The sequence below is a fragment of the Cnephaeus nilssonii genome, assembly GCF_951640355.1.
Source record: "Cnephaeus nilssonii genome assembly, chromosome: 9".
Classification (NCBI taxonomy): domain Eukaryota; kingdom Metazoa; phylum Chordata; class Mammalia; order Chiroptera; family Vespertilionidae; genus Cnephaeus; species Cnephaeus nilssonii.
Window position 1 is genome coordinate 604,511 of NC_137080.1, and position 20,407 is coordinate 624,917.

Sequence of the window (20,407 nt, forward strand, 5' to 3'; positions counted from 1 at the left end):
GTGACCAGGGCCTGCCTTCCGGGAAGGAAACAATCCTGTCTGCTGACAACTAGGGGAAAGCGATCTTTTAAACGGTGTGGTTTTGGCTGCGACGATCCTATATAATAAGACCCTAATATGCAAATCGACCGAACGGCAGAACGACCCATCGCTATGATTCGCACTGACCACCAGGGGGCAGATGCTCAACGCAGGAGCTGCCCCCTGGTGGTCAGTGCGCTCCCACCGGGGGAGCGCCGCTCAGCCAGAAGCCGGGCTCACAGCTGGCGAGCGCAGCAGTGGTGACGGGAGCCTCTCCCGCCTCCGGGGAAGCACTAAGGAGCCGCGAGCAGGTGGGCAGTAAGGAGCGAGGGGTCCCGGACTGCGAGAGGGATGTCCGCCTGCCGGCTTAGGTCTGATCCCTGGGGGATTGGGCCTAAGCTGGCAGGCAGACATCCCCCAAGGGGTCCCGGACCTTGAGAGGGTGCAGGCTGGGCTAAGGGGCCCCCCACCCCCTGGTACATAAATTTCATGCACCGGGCCTCTAATTAATACAATGAGAACCTTCTGGACACTTACCTTCTACCACTGTCCTCCCCTCAATGATCCAAATTTACCTTCCAAATTTACTGAACCTTAATTTTTATTGCCTGTAAGTCCACCAGCATGTCTTTGAGGTTAAAATAGAGTCACACTCACCTGTCTATTAGAAGTGCTCTCCGCAGTACCTTTGGGGGCTGTTGGGAGGGAAACACAAAGACGATTTTAACAGCTGCACACTCTTCCTCGGGTGAACGGCTCAGGGTCCCCTTCAGGGAGGGGCAGTGTCACATTCAGATGATCCCAACAACCGCGAACGTGTTTCCATGGCAACGCTGAGCCCACAGGCGAGGAGTGTGGGTCCCAGGATCCTGCTGTGAACATCTCCTAACAGGACGCGGGCCCTCCCCAACCTCAGGGCCGTGCATGGCCCCGAGCCTCCCAACGCCGTCCGCGAAGGCCAGGCCTCGTCCCCGTTTCCCAGGCGTCCCCTCCCCGGCGTGGGTTTTGCCTATTTCCTGTCGTTTTGCCAATTTTCAGAGCAGGGAGCACTCAGCCAATCAGTAGACAGAGGGCAGCGTTTTCACCCACAAGGCCTTGATTGATTGCTGCCTTCTGGCTACGAGATTTAAAAAAGGACCGAGTAAAGAGCAGAGGCATTGCGTTTCCAAACCCCTTCTCCTCCCGCTGACGTGAAGAAACACAATCACAGGTAAAGTCGAAACACAAAGGCACTGAGTAAATTACAAAAACACTGAATACATAACTAGTCGGTAAATGGGCTGTTTTTTTTCAATTGCAGGTTTGAGTGATTCGGGAACTGGGGTAATTGTAACCACTTGGCTTTCTCTGGAATGACGACTTTACTGAAAACGTGGGGCCACTGGTTCCAATTTAAAGAACGTTAGTGATCCTTGCAATCCAGTCTAAGCCGGTTCAGCTGCTCAACAATTGCCGCTTTTTCTTGGTTTCTTTTATGACAAGTATCAGTGTCCCTGGTACTTGGAGGTAACAACAGTAAGAGTTAATCCTCTCAAGTGTTGAGAAGGAAAAGAGCACCTTGCAGTGTAGATGGAAAAGGTAAATTTCATTAAAGACGCCTGGAGCAGCCAGGCCGGTGTGCCTCAGGGGCTGGGTCACAGTTTGATTCTGGGTCAGGGCACAGGCCCGGGTGGCGGGCTGGATCCCCAGTGTGGGGCGCGCAGGAGGCAGCTGATCAATGATTCTCTCTCATCATTGGTGTTTCTACCCCTCTCTTCCTCTCCCTTCCTCTCTAAAATCAATAAGAATATATTTTAAAAGAGTCTTAGGTAAAGTTTAATGGCTCATTATTAAAAAAAAAGAAAAGAAAAGAAAGACACCTGTTGCAATATCTCATTCAAGGCATAGCAGTGAAAATCACCGTTTAAAATGTACAGCCCTAGCCGGTTTGGCTCAGTGGATAGAGCGTCGGCTTGCGGGCTAAAGGGTCCCAGATTCTATTCCGGTAGGGGGCGTGCAGGAGGCAGCTGGTCAATAATCCTCTCACCTCCCTCTCCCTTCCTCTCTGAAATCAATGAAAATATTATTTTTAAAAAATTAAAATAGAAGAAAATGTACAAAGAGCAGGGAAATAAAGTTGTCCGTGAGGTCTTTCAATGGAACAGAATGTACATGATCACAGTCGGCCTGAAGCAAGGCACATGCACTCAGAGAGAAGGCTGTTCCTAGCCACCCGGCCCCCCGGCCCCCCGGCCCCCCGGCCCCCCGGCCCCCGGCCAGCCCCCGGCCCCGGAACAGCCCGGTCGGGAGAGCTGATGTCATCGGGATCGGATGACCCTGATTGCTTCCAGGTGACCTGGAGGCGACGCCCGTGAGGCAGCTTGCCTGGAAGCGATGCAGCTCGCATGGCAATTGGGTTGAAAAGACAATTTGGTCTAAACTGGATAATTCCTGATTGCTGCGTCTCTCTGTAATGGTCACTTTGGGGAATCACGAGGGCATGATGTAATCTTTTGTGACTTTCCCCGAATTCCTCAGAAATATGCTCTTTTTTGGCTGTATCATTTCCTAATCGTCTGTAGTTAATTTTTTTTTTTTGCTTTTGCATTTTTTATCATAGTGAAAGTTTAGATCAAACTTTCCAATAATTTATCTCTGTTGCAGTAACTGAAATGCAAAATCTTGTGTCGTTGCTTAAAATCCGTGTGATTCGAGGGCTCTAATTAGAGAGCCCTTGCCGGCCTGGCTCAGGGGTTGGAGCGTCTGCCCCCACACCCACGAGTCCAGGTTCGATTCCCGGTCAAGGCCTGGACCTGGGTTGCAGGTTTGATCTCGTTGTGTGGGAGGCAACCAATCAAGGTGTCTCTCTCACATCAATGTTTCTCTCTCTCTCTCTCCCCCCCGCTCCCCCCCCCCCGCCCGGTTCCTTCTTTCCTCTCTCTCTCTCTCTCTCTCTTTCTCTCTCTCTCTCTCTCTCTCTCTCTCTCTCTGAAAATCAATGGAAAAGAAAATATCCTTGGGTGAGAATTAAATAAACAAACAAAAAATACATGTGATTGGAAAGTGAATGTGTGGAGCCCGTTTGTAGTGGAAGTCAGCATGGACGTGTGGGGGACGAGTATGGACCTAGGGCTGCTTAGGTCTGAGAAGAAGTAGGTCACGTGTTGCTGATGTTCTTTATTTGCTGCCTCGCATTTTTAGAATAAAAAACTGCACTCGTACGTATGAGCAAACGTAAAGGGGACGAAAGAAATCGGTAACAGTTTGGACATTTAGAAAATCCCAAGTAGTCCTCCCCTGAATATTTAGGCTTCTCTGACTTTTCTCAGATTCAAGTTGCACAGGGTGGGAAAAATAGCTGATCCTCAAACTGAAAAAAATAACGTAGGAAAAAAAATAGGGAAATTCTGCAGGGAAAATACACGGCTCCAGAGACAACAAATGATGCATCCCAGGGCCCGATGCTCGTTTTTGACAAAATACCCACGTCAGCTCATTTGGGCGGGGAAGGTCCTAGAGCAGTGGTCGGCAAACTGCGGCTCTCGAGCCACATGCGGCTCTTTGGCCCCTTGAGTGTGGCTCTTCCACAAAATACCACGTGCAGGCGCGCATGTACAGTGAAACTTCGTGGCCCATGCGCAGAAGTCGGTTTTCGGCTCTCAAAAGAAATTTCAATCGTACTGTTGATATTTGGCTCTGTTGACTGATGAGTTTGCCGGCCACTGCCCTAGCGGGTCCTCTCAGTTCCCAACAAGAGAGTACAACTCAGACACATCAGCTCATCCCAGGCCCTGGGGACGCCCTGCAGGGACTGCCGTTCCTAGGGAGCGACCCTGCTGTGCTCCACCGGCACCCCTCTTCCCAGTCAGGTTGGCGCTCCCACCCTGCCGGCCCCTCGGGGTGTCAGGATGCACCCCTGAAGCGAGAGAACATGCCTGCACCCCTGCAGGGCTCTCCCGTTCGGGCGAATGGTTCCGGGATCGGACCCCACACATCGCGGCCCACACCTCGGGACAGTCGGCCGCCACAGAGGGACGAGGAAGAACTTGTGCTCAGACCCCCTCCCCCCGGGCCCTGCCCTTCCGAGGGTGCATCCCTGCTCCGCGGACGGACGGCCTCCACCTGGACCTCGGGCCAGCCGGGACGCCCAGGCCCGGGGGCGGAGCGGGGCAGGCTTACTGTGCCGCTTCCTGCTGCCGGCCTTGCGCTCCTCCTTGGTCACGCCCAGGCAGCCCATCAGCTCGAGCAGGGACAGGGCCTTGTCGTTGTTGAGGTCGCAGTACTCCACGAACTTCTTCACGCACTTCTTGGGCTTGGACTTCTTCCGAAGGAACCGCTTGAAGGGCTTCAGCTCCTTCTTGCCGACGTCCCCGCTGGCGTTCTTGTCCAGCAGCTTGAAATACCAGTGGACCACTCTCTCCTCCAGCGTGTGGCTGGGGTCGGGCTCGGACAGCCTGGGGGAGCACACGGGCGGGGGGTCGGGGCGCCCGCCGCGCCGCCCGCCGCCCTCGTCCCCCTCCCCGTGCCATCCCGGCCCTGATGCCGAGCCTGCCCGGGAGTGCCACTCGATGGGACCTGGACTTAAAAATAGTGTAGGGAGCCCTGGACAGTGTGGCTCAGCTGGCTGGGCATCATCCGTGCACCAAAAGGTTGCCAGTTCGATTCCGGGTCAGAGCACGTGCCCAGGTTGCAGGCTCGATCACAGTAGGGGCGTGCAGGAGGCAGCCCATCGATGTTCTCTCTGATCTGTGTTTCCCTCTCCCTCTCCTTCTCCCTTTCTCTCTCTCTCTCCTTCTCCCTCTCTAAAAATAATAATTTGGAGAAAGGGTTTAGCAAAAATGTTTCAAGTGGTTTCAAAATTGCAAATGACACTGTGAGTGTGTGCGTGCCAACTATGCACCTGCGTTGCCACGTCCTGAGGACAGAGCGCCCTTGTCCCCGGTTCTGTGCTCCGCGGACGTGGCAGGTCAGGCCACACGTGAAGGACCCGCTGCAAACCCTGGGGCCCGAGGTTCTCGCCTCCGTTTAATGTGGCTCATTATCATATCACGTATGTCACAGGGACCATGAAAGGTACAAATCAGAACGTAACTTGAAGTGGTAACCGGATGCTCCCCCCTGAATCAAAGAGATTCTGTATTGGAAGACGTGAACGAGGAGAGCTCCTCGGGAGGCCTGGGCTCGAGTCAGGGCCGGACACGACCCAGGTGTTCAAGACAGCCTGTCGCCTGCCCGGTGTGGCCCAGGGGATAGAGCGCCGGGCTGAAGGGTCTTGGATTAGATTCTCTCTGCTCATTGATGTTTCCATCTCTCCCTCTCCCTCCTCTCTAAAATCAATAAAAATAAAGATATATTAAAAAATAATGTTTCTTAAAATGAAGAGGTCACTGCAGGTTCCCAGGGGGATCCAAGGCTTGAAAGGCCACACCCAGGAGGTACTGGGAGCCACCCTCACACTGGCCATTGGGGCTGGAGGAGGAAGAGGAGGAGGAGGAGGAGGGGAAGGAGGGGAAGGAAGAGGAGGAGGAGGAGGAGGAGGAGGTGGAGGAGGAGGAGGAGGAGGGGAAGGAGGGGAAGGAAGAGAAGGAGGAGGAGGAGGAGGAGGAGGAGGTGGAGGAGGAGAAGGAAGAGGAGGAGGAGGAGGGGAAGGAAGAGGAGGAGGAGGAGGAGGAGGAGGAGGAGGAGGAGGGGAAGGAAGAGGAGGAAGAGGAGGGGAAGGAAGAGGAGGAGGAGGAGGAGGAGGAGGAGGAGGAGGGGAAGGAAGAGGAGGAGGAGGAGGAGGAGGAGGAGGAGGAGGAGGAGGAGGAAGAGGAGGAGGAGGGGAAGGAAGAGGAGGAGGAGGAGGAGGAGGAGGAGGAGGGGAAGGAGGAGGAGGAGGAGGAGGAGGGGAAGGAGGAGGAGGAGGAAGAGGAGAAGAAGGAGGAGGAGGAGGAGGGACGACCTTCAGGACGTGAGAAGCCCGGGGTGCCTCCTGGGCACAGAGAGAACGCATCCAGTTCCACAGTCAGGGTTCACACTGTGTCAGGGAGCTAACCACGGAGTTGTGCGCTTGAAAACAGTTCAGACGGTACATTTTACGTGATGTATGTGTTTTCCCACAAGAAATCCGTAATACTGTGAGAACTTTAAAGTGCACGTTTTTACACACAGTACTTAACATCCAGTCCGCTGCTGTGAAAGGCAATTCCAAAGCACAAAGCGGCTAAACCAGACCCGTCCCCTCCTCTCCTCTCCCCTCTCCCTCCCACCGCCCGAGGGGACCACGGAAAATCCCCCGGGTCTGGCTGCTCCCAACAGGAAAACCTCCTCAGCGGCTTAATCACATGACCAAGACCCTAAAGGAGTCACCTCCAACCCCTTGAAGCCCTTTCCCGTTCAGGGAGAGGGGGCCCCTCTCGCGCCCGCCCTCCGGCTCCCCGGTGAGTGGCCGGCTCTCCAGCCGAGGGCTGGACGTGGACGAGCGGGTCAGTTTCCCCCGGTTGCCGGGCTCCCTCCCAGCACCCGCTCCGTGTCCCGGACAACATACCTGCCGGAGGAGGAGGGGTCGGAGACGGCGTGCACCATGTCGGTGGACAGTGCGTCCAGAACGCTCGTCAGGAACTCATTCTTTTTGGCACCGGGACAACCTGGAACAAGGAGGACGCACGTTGTTTCACATTCACAGAACTCAGAGCTCACAGAGCTCACAGCCTTTCCCGTGGCGGAGAGAAGCGTCGCTTTCATCCGCGAGGGCACGTTGGGCTCATGGGATCACTCACGAGAGAAACCAACTGACGCTCGTCAACACCCGCGGAACTGGGTTTCCTGTTACACTTATTCCAGTCCCCGGAGCCGCGGATACAGGACCGCTTCCCACCGGCTTCCAGGTCACTAAATGCCCCGGAAAACAGACGGGACGGGGGAGGGGGCCGAGGAGAGAGAGCTCAGGGGCCCGGAGAAGGAAGGGGTCATCGTCGGCAGAGCAGCCCACAGCCCGGACAGTGTGACGTTTGCAGGAATAATTCTCATCAGCGCTCCCCTGGCAGGAAGTAGGAGACGGGAGGCGGCAGGTATGTCTCCACGATCAGGGCCTGGGGACCTCCTGTGGCCACCCAGCTCCGCTCTCAGCAAGGACGTGGCCTTTGCCAGGACAATTCCTGTCCTGAGCACATCCTGACCTCACAGCTCCAAGTCCAGTCCTGTGGGCAGGAAGCACTATGTGGCCGGCTGACCCCCAGGTACCTTCTCCAGGCCGAGGGCAGGTGTGTCCCGGGGCAGGTGTGTCCCGGGGCAGGTGTCTCTCGGGGCAGGTGTCACCACCCAGCCAGGCCCTGCCCAGGGACCAGTTGTAGGCATGAGCGGTTCTTCAGCAGAGCACAGAGGACAGCCCAGAAGTCTCAGCTCAGAGGAGGGACCGCAGGGGACAGCCCCCATGAGGGGCCCAGGGCAGGTGAGCACCTGGCCTGTGGACGGAGAACTCACAGCCGAGGAAAGCGCCGTTTGTAGAGAGGACACGCTGCCCTCCTCAAAGCAGAGCAGAGTCACTGCAGCCGTGGTTTACAAATCTGCGCAAATAAAGCTCCCAGCTCAGCCTGGAGATGCTCGCTCGACCCCCTTCTCTGCGGAACCCACGGAAACACACGCATCATCTTAGATTTCCGTGCAAACACTTGGGCTCCTGTCCTGGTTTGACCCCACAGGAGGCGCTGCCCGGCCCCCGGCCCCTGTCCCTCCCAAGGAGGAGGCTCATGCTGCCCCGACGCCCGCCTCTCCCGCCCGCACCTGGGCCCGGGGCCCTGCAGCCGTGAGGCCTCCAATAGAGGTATTGCACTTGATATAAAACGAGTGTGTTCCGCACTTTCTATGAAGCAGAAGGTAAAAAAAAAAAAAAAATCAGAAGCTTTTTGTACAGAAATTACTGGTCTCAGAAAACCTACTCATACAGTTGCTTCTTTTCCCATTTTCTTTCAACACAAACGGAAACACACTCAGGCTGCTGCCTCAGGGACACCCCAAAACAGGGCTCGGCGCAAACGCACCCGCCACGCAGGGCCCGCACCTCACAGCCCAGCCCCAGCCCCCCACGCGCCCCACAAACAGCCCAGAGAGGCAGGCTCTCCCCGGATGCTTGGGCGTGTAATTTAAGGGACGCTTTCCATTCAAACGGAGAAACCGTTCTTTCCAAACTCCTGGCCCATTCCCCACGTCCGACCCTCTGCGGTGCCACATTGCCTCTGTCTGACCCTGTGCGGGAACTGAAGGAGCCGCACAGGGCTTAACCCTCAAACCTGTAAAACTCCGCGGTCGTCGTAAGAACCAGCCGCCAGCTTCCGGTGGGCTTGTCAATCACACTCTGTAGTGCCGGTGACCCCAGCCGCTTTCGTGCCAACTCCCAGTTTCCTACGTTCAGCACCTCTGAGATGAGCACCCAGGTGAGCAGGCTTCTCTCGCCTCCACGCCCCTACCGTTCCCACGGGACACGCGGGGCCAGGGCGGTGATGGGGCCGGGAGCCACCAGGCTGCCCCGGGGACCCCCCTTGCGCCCCCTCTGCGCACGGCTGGGTCAGACCTCCCTCACCAGGAAGCCCGCCGTGGAAAAGGCGCCAAGATCCTCCCCAGAGAGGAGGACCCACAACAGCAACAAACCCACCGGCAATGAGTTCAAGGCGCAGAGGCGGGGTCACGGTGGGGGTAGCCGGTGACGGGTGACCCGCCAGCGAGTCTCACTGGCCTGAGTCAGAGCTGGGTCTCAAGGACCCCACACACCCACCACCGCAGAACAGCAGCACATAGTAAGAGCAAGGAGCCAACGCAGCCTCGGGGGCGACGAGGAGAGTGCGAATCTCTCTAAGAAAAGCGATCCCGCCCTGGCCGGGCACAGCAGGGAGAGCGTCAGCCTCCAGACCAAAGGGTCCCGGGTTCGGTTCCGGTCAAGGGCACGGACCTCGGTTGCAGGCTCCTCCCCAGCCGGGCCCTGGTTGGGGCTTGTGCAGGAGGCAACCAATCGATGTGTCTCTCTCACATCGATGTTTCTCTCTGTCTCTCCCTCTCTCTTCCGCTCTCCCTAAAATCAGTGGAAACATCCCCGGGTGAGGATCAACAACAAAACAAAAAATAAACTCACTACCTTATAAAAAAAAAGAAAAGAAAGGAAAGCAAAGCGATCCCATTCCCCAGCCAGTATGGCTCAGTGATACAGTGTCGTCCTGCGGACTGAAGGGTCCTGGGCTCGATTCGGGTCAAGGGCATGTGTCTCGGTTGCAGGCTCCTCCCCCTGGGCCCCGGGTGGGGTGCGTGCAGGAAGCAGCCAATCGATGTGTTTCTCTCACATCGATGTTTCTCTCTTCCACTCTAAAAATCAATGGAAAAATATCCTCGGGTGAGGATTACCAAAAATAAAATTTAAAAAAAAATTGATCTTGTGAGCTTAGGGCTCCCCCACAGACTAAGGCTGTGGCCCCCCTCAATTTTCCGGGACCCACCAGGCACCCACGGAGAACAGTGCCGTCTGACGACAGGGATGAGAGGCAGGGGTGACCCACCCTCGAGAGGTGCGGGGGCCGGGGCCGCTGTGCAGGGACCTGCCCGAGACCGTGCGCTCGGCCCATCAGAAGAGTCGACGCATCCTGGCGATTCACCAGGACGTCTGGGTTTAGGAACAAGCCCGGGTTTTCACCAATGTCCGCGCGCAGGCTAGTGTCAACACGGGCGGGCGGATATGGTGAGACAGCCCTGCCTCACAGCGTCGCGAGGGAAGCAGCAGCGCCGCGGGAGCACGTGCGAGTCCCCGGCGAGCCCGCCTGTGCACGAGGAAGGTGAGGCTCACGGATGAGAGTCAGGGCCTCCCGCTCCTGCCTCTCGTAAGCTGCCTCTCACCAAGGATGGAGGATGGGCGTGAATTTGGACTTGCCGCCCCTTATAGGGAAACCCTAACCCCGTGGTCGGCAAACCGCGGCTCGCGAGCCACATGCGGCTCTTTGGCCCCTTGAGTGTGGCTCTTCCACAAAAGACCACGGCCTGGGCGAGTCTATTTTGAAGAAGTGGCGTTAGAAGAAGTTTAAGGTTAAAAAACTTGGATCTCAAAAGAAATTTCAATCGTCGTGCTGTGGGTATTTGGCTCTGTGGACCAATGAGTTTGCCAACCACGGCCCTAACCTATGAGGAAGCTCCGGTGCCTTCGGCCACTCAGCCAGCAGCGGCCAATGCGTGTGCTCTCCCTCGGGTCCGTGTGCTCTCCCTCTGGACACGTGTGCTCTCCCTCGGGTTCGTGTGCTCTCCCTCTGGACACGTGTGCTCTCCCTCGGGTCCGTGTAAGAAGCGGGAAAGTGCCCGGCGCCTTCTTGTACGACATTCCCCATCAGCACCTAGGCCATTTCCTCTGCACGTTAAGGAAAAACAAACTCGGCCTCTGTAACTTGTCGTCATTTGTTCTTGTTTTATTGTGAATGAGTAATTTCCACCATTTGCCCCCAAGGTTTCTCCAGTTTCTCCTCATTTTCTTAAAAATCAGGAAAAAATTAACTGAACTAAACTTCCTAATAAAAACCTCACTAAGACCTCTGCCAAGTGCAGGGCAGCTACTGAGTTCACTTCTTGCCTTTCCTATGCCTCCTGCGCCCTCTCAGCATCCCGTCAACTTTGCTTTTAAGAAGCAGCAAGTCCTACGTAAAAGGTTTGTCTCACGCCTGCTCCTCTGAGCTGTCCGGCTGTCCCGCCTGAGAGGAGCCTCTGCCGCCGCCCGCAAGCGGGACCGCCCCTCGGGGTGCCCGGGCTCCGTCGCGAAGTCTTAGCCAGAAACGTCTGTGTGGGTTTGTGTTTTTACCCGTAGCACCCTTTTCTCAGCAACGCTGGACGTAATGGTCTATGTATTCGTCATTTTTCCTATAAAAGGCAATTTTCTTCTAAAGTACTAGTCATTCTACAAAGTTAATTGCATATTTCACCATCCAGGGTCGTAAGACGTGAAACAATGTCGCTCTCTCTCCAAGCATTGCTCTTGAGATCGGCCCCTCCCCCCAGGACCCGGCGCAGACTTTGACACAAGCAACATTCTTCTTATAGTAACATCATAACATCATCGGACCACGCTTAACAGCAAACACGCATTTCATATCCGCTCTCACACACGGCGCACCTGACCTCACCTGCACACCTGTCCTCACCTGCACACCTGACCTCACCTGCCACCTGTCCTCACCTGCCCACCTGACCTCACCTGCCCACCTGACCTCACCTGCACACCGGTCCTCACCTGCACACCTGTCCTCACCTGCACACCTGACCTCACCTGCACACCTGTCCTCACCTGCCACCTGTCCTCACCTGCGCACCTGTCCTCACCTGCCACCTGTCCTCACCTGCGCACCTGTCCTCACCTGCCACCTGTCCTCACCTGCCACCTGTCCTCACCTGCACACCTGTCCTCACCTGCACACCTGACCTCACCTGCACACCTGTCCTCACCTGCCACCTGTCCTCACCTGCGCACCTGTCCTCACCTGCCACCTGTCCTCACCTGCGCACCTGTCCTCACCTGCCACCTGTCCTCACCTGCGCACCTGTCCTCACCTGCCACCTGTCCTCACCTGCCACCTGACCTCACCTGCACACCTGACCTCACCTGCCCGCCTGACCTCACCTGCCCGCCTGACCTCACCTGCACACCTGACCTCACCTGCCCGCCTGACCTCACCTGCCCACCTGACCTCACCTGCCCACCTGACCTCATCTGCCTTCTGACCTCACCGGCACGCCTGACCTCACCTGCATGCCTGTCCTCACCTGCCCACCTGTCCTCATCTGCCACCTGACCTCACCGGCACGCCTGACCTCACCTGCACGCCTGTCCTCACCTGCACGCCTGTCCTCACTGCACATCTGACCTCACCTGCCACCTGTCCTCACCTGGACACCTGTCCTCACCTGCCACCTGTCCTCACCTGGACACCTGTCCTCACCTGCACGCCTGTCCTCACCTGCCACCTGTCCTCACCTGCACTCCTGTCCTCACCTGCACACCTGACCTCACCTGCCACCTGTCCTCACCTGGACACCTGTCCTCACCTGCACACCTGTCCTCACCTGCACACCTGACCTCACCTGCCACCTGTCCTCACCTGGACACCTGTCCTCACCTGCACGCCTGACCTCACCTGCACGCCTGTCCTCACCTGCACGCCTGACCTCACCTGCACGCCTGTCCTCACCTGCACGCCTGTCCTCACTGCACACCTGACCTCACCTGCCACCTGTCCTCACCTGGACACCTGTCCTCACCTGCACACCTGTCCTCACCTGCACACCTGTCCTCACCTGCCACCTGTCCTCACCTGCACTCCTGTCCTCACCTGCACACCTGACCTCACCTGCCACCTGTCCTCACCTGGACACCTGTCCTCACCTGCACACCTGTCCTCACCTGCACGCCTGTCCTCACCTGCACGCCTGACCTCACCTGCCACCTGTCCTCACCTGGACACCTGTCCTCACCTGCACGCCTGTCCTCACCTGCACGCCTGTCCTCACCTGCACGCCTGACCTCACCTGCTACCTGTCCTCACCTGGACACCTGTCCTCACCTGCACACCTGTCCTCACCTGCACGCCTGTCCTCACCTGCACACCTGACCTCACCTGCCACCTGTCCTCACCTGGACACCTGTCCTCACCTGCACACCTGTCCTCACCTGCACGCCTGTCCTCACCTGCACACCTGACCTCACCTGCACACCTGACCTCACCTGCCTGCCTGTGGTCCTGGACAGCACCAGGGAGGCAGGCACCAGGGAGGCAGGCACCAGGAAGCCCTCCAGGTGTGGCTGGAAGCCCTGGGCACAGCATGGCACCCACGCTTGCATCCACAGGACGAGAGGGTTACCTGCCTGAACCTAAGGCTCCCTCTGGCTCAGCTACCACTCAGCAGACCTGTGTCTATGAAAACGGCATTTGATCTGACGCGGAAGTCACCGAAGTGACACGTTTAACGGGTGAAACATTGGCTCCTCCTCTGTGTGTGTGTGAGAGCCTCGAAGGCCGAGCCCAGTGCAGGAAGGTGACCATGGCCTCTGCAGGCCGGGCGGCCCTCGGCACGGCACTGGGTCCGCTGGGATCACTGCGGGAGAGCAGCCTGAGCCTCATGGGGGCAGGGGGGGTGAGCATCGCTTCACGCCGCCTGGAAGGTGCTGAAATAGGACGCGAAAACCCAGGTGCTCTGCGGGGCCTGGTTCAGTCAGACCCGCATCCCCCCGCCGTCACTGCCGTTAGAAGAAAAGACCTGCCCGCGGCGGGAAGGCGCTGCCCACGCATCAGCGCACTGTTATTCGGAGGCAGCCTGCTCTGAACCGAGAACAGCCGATCCCAGGGTTATTCTAGGGCTGCTTGGTTTTCCCTAATAAGGACGCTTATCTCCAAGAATCACAGTGACGCAGCGGCCACCAAGGCGCACTCACTCCCAAACCTCCGCGGCTGCGCAAGGCTGAGCCGCCTGAGCCTGCACCCAGGCCTCTGGTTTGTGTCTGAGGCCTGGGAGGCGGGAGGCGGCATCTGGGTGACAGCGCCCAGTCTCTTCCTAGGGGCAGCAGCCGGGTGGGGTTCCCCCCCTTCATCCCCCCCCTCATCCCCCCCGTCTCCAGGGCAGGGAGGGGTGGGGTCCCCCCTCGTCCCCCCCTCGTCCCCCCGTCTCCAGGGCAGGGCGGGTGGGGTTTCAGCGGGGACAGGCCCTCCCCACAGCGCCCTCCCTGGATGCTCTCTCTCTAAAGGCCCATCTGACACGCAGACAAGCAGCCCTGACAGGCCCCTCCCTACGACAGCTGTCCCCACAAGACGAACCCCACCCGGGCCTTTGGTCAGGGTCCTGGCGTCGCCGTCCGTGCTGGGTTCCATGGCGAGAGCGCCCGCCCGCTCGCTCGCTCGCCGCGGACACAGGCCCCACGGCCTCACCCACGCCTGACGTTCAGGGGACCCTCCTCAGCGTGCAGGCCGATGCAGGGACAGTGCCGTCTCCTTTGACCAAACACATCAAGGCTCTGGGCCCCGTCGGGACAGAGACAGACCCTGAGACGTGAGCGAGACCCGCAAGCGTTCGCGGCGGCTCTCCGGGCGCCGAGCGCAGGCCGGAGTCGCTGTTTCCCGTAGAGAAAACGATCCTCCACCAAATGCCGACCTGACGGGGGCGGGGGTTTCCCGGCAATGGAGGCAGGGAGCCCACCGCCTGCCGGTGGCGGACCCAGGGAGCACCGGCTGAGGGGCAGACGCCGCCCGGTGCGCAGAAGGCGCTCAGGGAGGAGTCCGCACAGGTGTGCGCACCTTCAGGCTGCCCCCCGCCCCCAATGCCGAAAGAGGCCGGATTCACGGACCCCGTGCTGAGCCCAACACGGAGAAGCAGCGTGTGATAAACATCACGTCCCGCAGACGCCTGATCCGCCTCCAGAGGAAGACGCTACACGCGGAGCGGGAGATCGACGGGGACAGGAGGGCTGGGAAGGCAGGGCAGGGGCGGCCGTGTCCACGTCTGCCGCCGGACCCTGCTCCCCGGCCCCTCCGTGTGCCCAGCGCCCGCGTCGCCGCCGGACGGAGGCCTGTGAGTGCGTGAGAGCCGTGGCCGTGCCTGTGCTGCGCTCGGCCTCTGCCCTCGTGGACAAGCAGGAACCACCGTGACACGCAGAATCTAAAACCCGCTTTGTCGGCCACAGCGCAGACCATGCAAGGCCCACCCGTGGTCCTAAACGGGCCCCTGCCCAGCTGCGTGTGAACCCAGACCGAAGGCGCGCTCGGCCCAGGGGGCTGCGGAGGCTCCTCTCGAAGGCGCGCAGCCTGAGAGGTGTAAAGGGAGAAGGAGATAAAAACAAAACAAGATGGCAGCACGCTCTGCTGATGCCGTCCACTCCTCCGCGCGGTCCAGCCGCTGACCCCGCCGGGTCGCCGGCCCCGGCCTCACCCCCGCGGCCACGGTCAGCCCCGCCCGCTCCTGGGGGTGCAGCACCGACACGCGGCTTTTCGGTGAGAGAACCCGTGACACCCTTCACGCACGTGCTTTCGGCGGTTCTGAGATCCCGCTCCCAGCCTCAGCGCCACGCACAGACGCCTCAGCGATCCCGCTCGCCCGACGCAGACGGACCCGGGTTCCCGGAACCGAACCCTCGGCCCGGAGCCGCCGCGTCCTTCCTCTGCCCAGCAAAGCACATTCAGCACTGAAGGCAGATAACGCGCTTCACGGACAAGAGACACCCACGGAGCCGTCACCACCAACCAGGACCACGGGAACGGGGAAGGGTCTTGGTGAAGATGAAGGAGAAGAAGAAGAAAGATTTTTTAAAATACGGACAATAAAATGGCAATAAATACGTGTCTGTCAACAGTTGAATCTAAAAATCAAAATAAATGAACAAAGAATCTAAAGAACAAAATAAACTGATGAATAAGCTAGAACCAGAGGCGTGGACACATGGAACAGACTGACGGATCTCAGAGGGCGGAGGGGAGGAGATAACCAAAGACCTTGTGTATGTGTGTGTGCATGCGTGCGCGAGTGTGCGTGTATGTGTGTGCGCGCGTGTATGTATGTGTGTGCGTGTGTGTGCGCGCGTGTGTGCATGACCTATGGACACCGACAATAGGTGGTGAAGGCCGGTGGGGCGGGAACCGGGGGGAGGGCAATGGGGGAAGGAGGGGACAGCCTGTAACTCTCAATGTGAAGATTCCTCTAAAAGGACCTCAGAGACGACAGGGACGGCCCGCTCTCTTCGGCAGAAGCGATCCCGAAGCTCAGGGGGAGGGTCGCGCCGTGACGTTCCGAGGCGGACAGATGTGGTGCCCCGCGGACAGCGTCTCCGCCCTCCCTGCCGCCAGCAGGCCCCTCGGGAGGGGACGATGGGGACGATGGGGAGGTGGGGACCCCGCCCCGCCCCTGGGCACTGAGCTGCCTCCAAGAAGCTCTGAGTGTCAGTCCTTCCCCCCCCCCGCCCCCCACACCCACTTACCCTGCAGCTGGCGGCCCTTGTAGAGGTCCCGGGCTTTGGTGGGGTGCGCCCTGGCCGTGTTGTCGCATTTCGGCTGCTCGTACCTACGCGGGGGGAAGGACGGTCAGTGGGGTCAGGGCTCTGAACGGGGGTTTCTTCCCTTTCTCACTGGTCCCCGAGCAGGACCCGTGCTGGCCCGTTGGGGTGAGGGGGCCCAGGGGGTTCGGGGGGCGGGGAGGCTCTGCTGCTGTCGGAGGGGCACAGGTGTCGTCAGGGATGCAGGCGACGCACACGCCACGGAGCCCGCTGGGAGATGGAAGCCGCAGAGCAGAGAGCACACGGCTTGTTAAATCGTGTCCTGCCTGGCCACATGGCTCATCGACCCGTGAACCAGGAGGTCAGGGTTCGATTCCCGTTCAGGGCACAAGCCCGGGCTATGGGCTCGATCCCCAGGAGGAGGCGTGCAGGAGGCAGCGATCAATGGGTCTCTCTCATCACTGATGTCTCTCTCTCTCTCCTTCTCCCTTTCTCTCTGACATCAATAAAAATACGTATTTAAAAACCATGTCCTGGAACTGGACGCTGAGTGTCAGCCGGTCACCTGGAGGCAGGGGCGTGACTGACTGCACGGAGGCAGCCCCATGGCCACCCCTGCCCTTCGCCAGCAGGCGGTCCAGCCCAGAGAGGAGGCACCTCTGCCAGCTCAGCGCGTTTCCTCGGAGCCTAGAGGGCGGGATGTGCTGAGCATCATGACGAGGAATGACAGGTGAACGGTGATGGTAACAGCAGGCCGCCCTGACCTGATGTGTCTCCAGGAACTCGGAGGCGGGGAGGGGCCCCGCCTGCAGGCAGAGCAGGGATGGCTGAGGCACTGCCACTGCTGACACTGCCCTCCGAGATGGGGCAGGGTGGGCGAGGGGCGGGGAGGGCGTGGGGAGGGAGCGGGGGTGGGGAAGGGAGGGTGCAGGGAGGGAGCAGGGAGGGAGTGGAGGCGGGCGTGGGGCGGGGAGGGCGTGGGGGCAGGGAAGGGAGTGGGGGCCGGGTAGGGAAGGCATGGGGAGGGAGTGGGGAGGGGGTGGGGAAGGCGTGGGGGCAGGGAAGGGAGTGGAGAGGGAGTAGAGGCGGGCGAGGGCAGGGCGTGGGGAGGGGATGGGGGCAGGGAAGGGAGTGGGGGGCGGGAAGAAGGGGCGATTCGCTGCGGGCGGACGGAAGGCCAGAGGGACCTCAGGGACAGCACTGAGTGCTGATGGCCTCCCTGGGCGGCGGGAGCAGCGCGGGCTGAGGCTGAGGCTGCCTCTGGGCTGGGCCTGGACCGCGCCTGCAGTCACTCCGAGGGCAGCCGGGCCGGGCGCCAGGCCCGACTCAAACACAGGCACAGGCCGCGTTCAGTGTGCAGAAAGGCTGCTTGCCTGGGTTCTCAGAGGACGGATGTGACCGGAACCACATCTCACAGCGAACCCGTGAAGGCCCCGCACTGATCTGGCGTGCCTGAGGGGAGCTCTGGAGGGCGACGCTGAGCGGGCTCGTGTGCAGCAGTGAGCCTTGGTGGGCGGGTGGCTCTACGTCGTCCGTGCTCGGTTGTGGACGCACTGGCCACCACGGCCCAGCCTGAACGAGTCGCTCCTCTGAGTCCCAAAGCTGAGCACCCGGAGATGATTTCACAGAGGACGGACAGACTGACGGACAGAGGGCCAGGCGTGCTGACGGCATCTCGTCAGCGGTCCCCCAACCCTGGCTGCGGGAGGTGCCCTGCTGTGTGTCCCCCTCACGGTGCCAGGGTCACGTGGGCACAGTCGGGGATGGAAAGGGGACAGGGTCACGTGGGGTCAGTCGGGGACGTCCGACAGGAAGGCTGACACGCTCGCCAGACCCCAAGGTGAGCCGTGGCTTAGTGGTAACATCTGGCGAACTTCGATACATGTGTCAGCTTCTTGTGTACGAACGTGGAAAATCGAGCTCGAGGCATAGAGCGAAAGCTGCAGAACCCTTTAACCACGGGAGCTTCTGTGAGCGAGGCCGTGTCCCCTGGCCGTGTCCCCCGGGCTGTGTCCCCCGGGCTGTGACCCCCGGGCCGTGTCCCCCGGGCTGTGTCCCCCGGCCGTGTCCCCCGGGGTGGCGGCAGGAAGTGCTGGCTGACACCCCAGCTCACAGGCCTGTGTCTGGGCCCGGCCTGGCCCTGAGCCCGTCCTTCCGAGTGGGAGCCGCGGGGGCACGTGTTTCATGGCCAGAAAGCCCTCGGGAGGCGGCTCCCTCAGCGTGTGAAACGCTGGCTCCTCAGCCAACACTGGGACCCTCCCCCACACTCCCGGGCCCCCGCCACCCCGACAGCCCAGGGCTCTCCACGCTCCCCCCCCACTCCCCCCCCCCCCCCCCCCGCACGAGGCCACGCTGCCCTGTCACCTTCCGAGGACAGTTCCTCGTCCCCTTGGCCAAGGCCACTGTTTCCATGGCCGTGAAGTACGGAGCAGGGGGGCAGGCTGGGTGCGGTGGGAACTGTGGGGCCCCCCTGTCCCCCCGCCCCCCGCCCCAGGCTCACCTGGTGGAGGTGCCGGGGATGGGGCGCCCCGTGTCCACCAGCACGCACCAGCAGTAGCCCGTGCTCGGGTGGCACTGCACCGGCTTGTAGAGGCCGCCGTGCGCGCACTCGGGGATCACCACGTTGTCGTTGCGCGGCTGCCGGGCCTCCTCCAGCGCCGACTGCTGCTCCTGGTCGCACGAGGACGCTAGGGCGAGGGCGAGGGGTGAGTGCGCCAGGACGGGCAGCAGCCCGCACACCCCGTACACATGCCGCACACGCCCCCCCCCACACGCCGCACACGCCCCACACACGCCCCGTACACACAGTCCCGCACTCCCCGTACACACGCCGCACACGCCCCCCACACACGCCACACACGCCCCCCACACCCCCGCACACAGTCCTCCACACACCCACACACACACCCCCCACACACCCACACACACGGCCCTCCACACACCCCACACACGGCCCCCACACACCCCACACATGGCCCCGCACACAGCCCTGCACACAGATGCGGACAGCTGGGGCACATGTGAAAACTCCGAGTCAGGAAACTTGACTACACAGAGACCCTCCTGGATCAGGGCCCTCACACAGACTCCCCCTCTACACGGTCACATAGTGCAACATGCTTAATACACAGAAGGTAACATGTTACCCTCTGCTGGTGAGCACAGCTTGTAAAAAAGACCCTGCACTGTGCACATGTGCACACACTCACATATCACACTCACACATGCACACACACACATGCACACACACATACACACACACTGAGGTTCCTCTGCACATGAGCTGAGGGCATCATTGTTTACTGTTGAAAACACACAAATAAGAAAAGAAACTCTAAGCTCAAAATCTGAAAAACCAAAGACCAATGAAGTAAGAGTCTGTTTAAAAATACGGTTCAAGTCCCTGGAAGAAGGTTTCGCTCTTCCGTCTGCTTTTGCCTTTCAATTGAAGGTTCGCCAGCGGCCGCCATTGGCGAGGGCGGGGCGCGGGGGCGCGGCGAAGCGGGCAGCGTGTGGAGCGGCACAGAGGGCCGCCAGGCCCGGAGGGCGCAGAGGAAGGCTGGCTCCGATGGCAGGCGCGGCGCTGCTTAGTGCACCGGCACGTGTCGTCCCGCTCCCACACCCGCTCTCCGTGCCGCCACCCGCCCGTGCGGGCATGTTTTACCGCGGGCGTCCTGGGAGAACAGGAACCAGTGGGACCTTTCAGGTTCTCCGACGTTTTCAAACAGCCTCCACACGGAGCCGTTCTCCACGGCGCCTCCAAAACCCCCTCCGCTCCCCCCTCCGCAGTCACGGTCCCCAACCAGGGCCTGGGGCCACGAGCCCCCCAGTCAACCCAGTCCCTCCAGCACCACATCCTGAGCAGCTCACACCCAGCCACCCCCTCCCGGGCTCTCCCGGCCACGGCTCACGGCCCCCCCCCGAAGCCTAGTCCACGCTCAGCGCCCACACCTGCTCCCCGGGGGATCGCGTGCAGCCGCCTGTGGTCGCTGAGACACATGCGCCGCTTGCTGCGAGCCTGAAGAGAAGGCGGTGCCGGGTCTGCACGGAGGAGTTCGGAGCGGACGGACGGACGGATCACCTCAAGCGGCAGCAGGAAGGGCTCGGGGACCAGGCTGCTCCGACGGGACAGACTCTACAGAGAGCGAGGCCCCGTTTCTGCGCACTTCCCGGCATCTAAGCACACGAGCGCTCACTCACTCGTCAGCCGCCACAGCCACCGAGGGCGAGTCCAGCGGGCACGGGGCTGGCCACTCCCGGGAACTCGGACTCCCGGCCCACAGGTGGCTGAGCCACCCCACTACCTGCCCTCGCTCCTGAGCCGCACCGGCCCCACGCGACCCTCACCCCTGACCCCGTGCAGGGTGGCCCCACACTGCCCACCTGAGGGCGCAGGGGTGGGGGTGAAGCCCTTTCGCACGTTGTCACCCAGAGCTG

General features: G+C 60.3%; 1 protein-coding gene across 2 annotated transcripts in view; it reads right to left on the reverse strand.

Moving 5' to 3' along the window:
• SMOC2 (SPARC related modular calcium binding 2) overlaps positions 1 to 20,407 on the reverse strand; it is a 71,275-nt gene that overhangs the window by 1,411 nt on the left and 49,457 nt on the right. For both annotated transcript variants that reach the window (XM_079781568.1, XM_079781567.1), the window contains exons 8-12: positions 18,471 to 18,657; positions 15,956 to 16,038; positions 6,527 to 6,626; positions 4,180 to 4,454; positions 679 to 716 (exon numbers count right to left, since the gene is read on the reverse strand). In XM_079781568.1, coding sequence (XP_079637694.1) covers positions 679 to 716; positions 4,180 to 4,454; positions 6,527 to 6,626; positions 15,956 to 16,038; positions 18,471 to 18,657 — 683 coding nt within the window. The remainder of the gene's footprint in view (positions 1 to 678; positions 717 to 4,179; positions 4,455 to 6,526; positions 6,627 to 15,955; positions 16,039 to 18,470; positions 18,658 to 20,407) is intronic.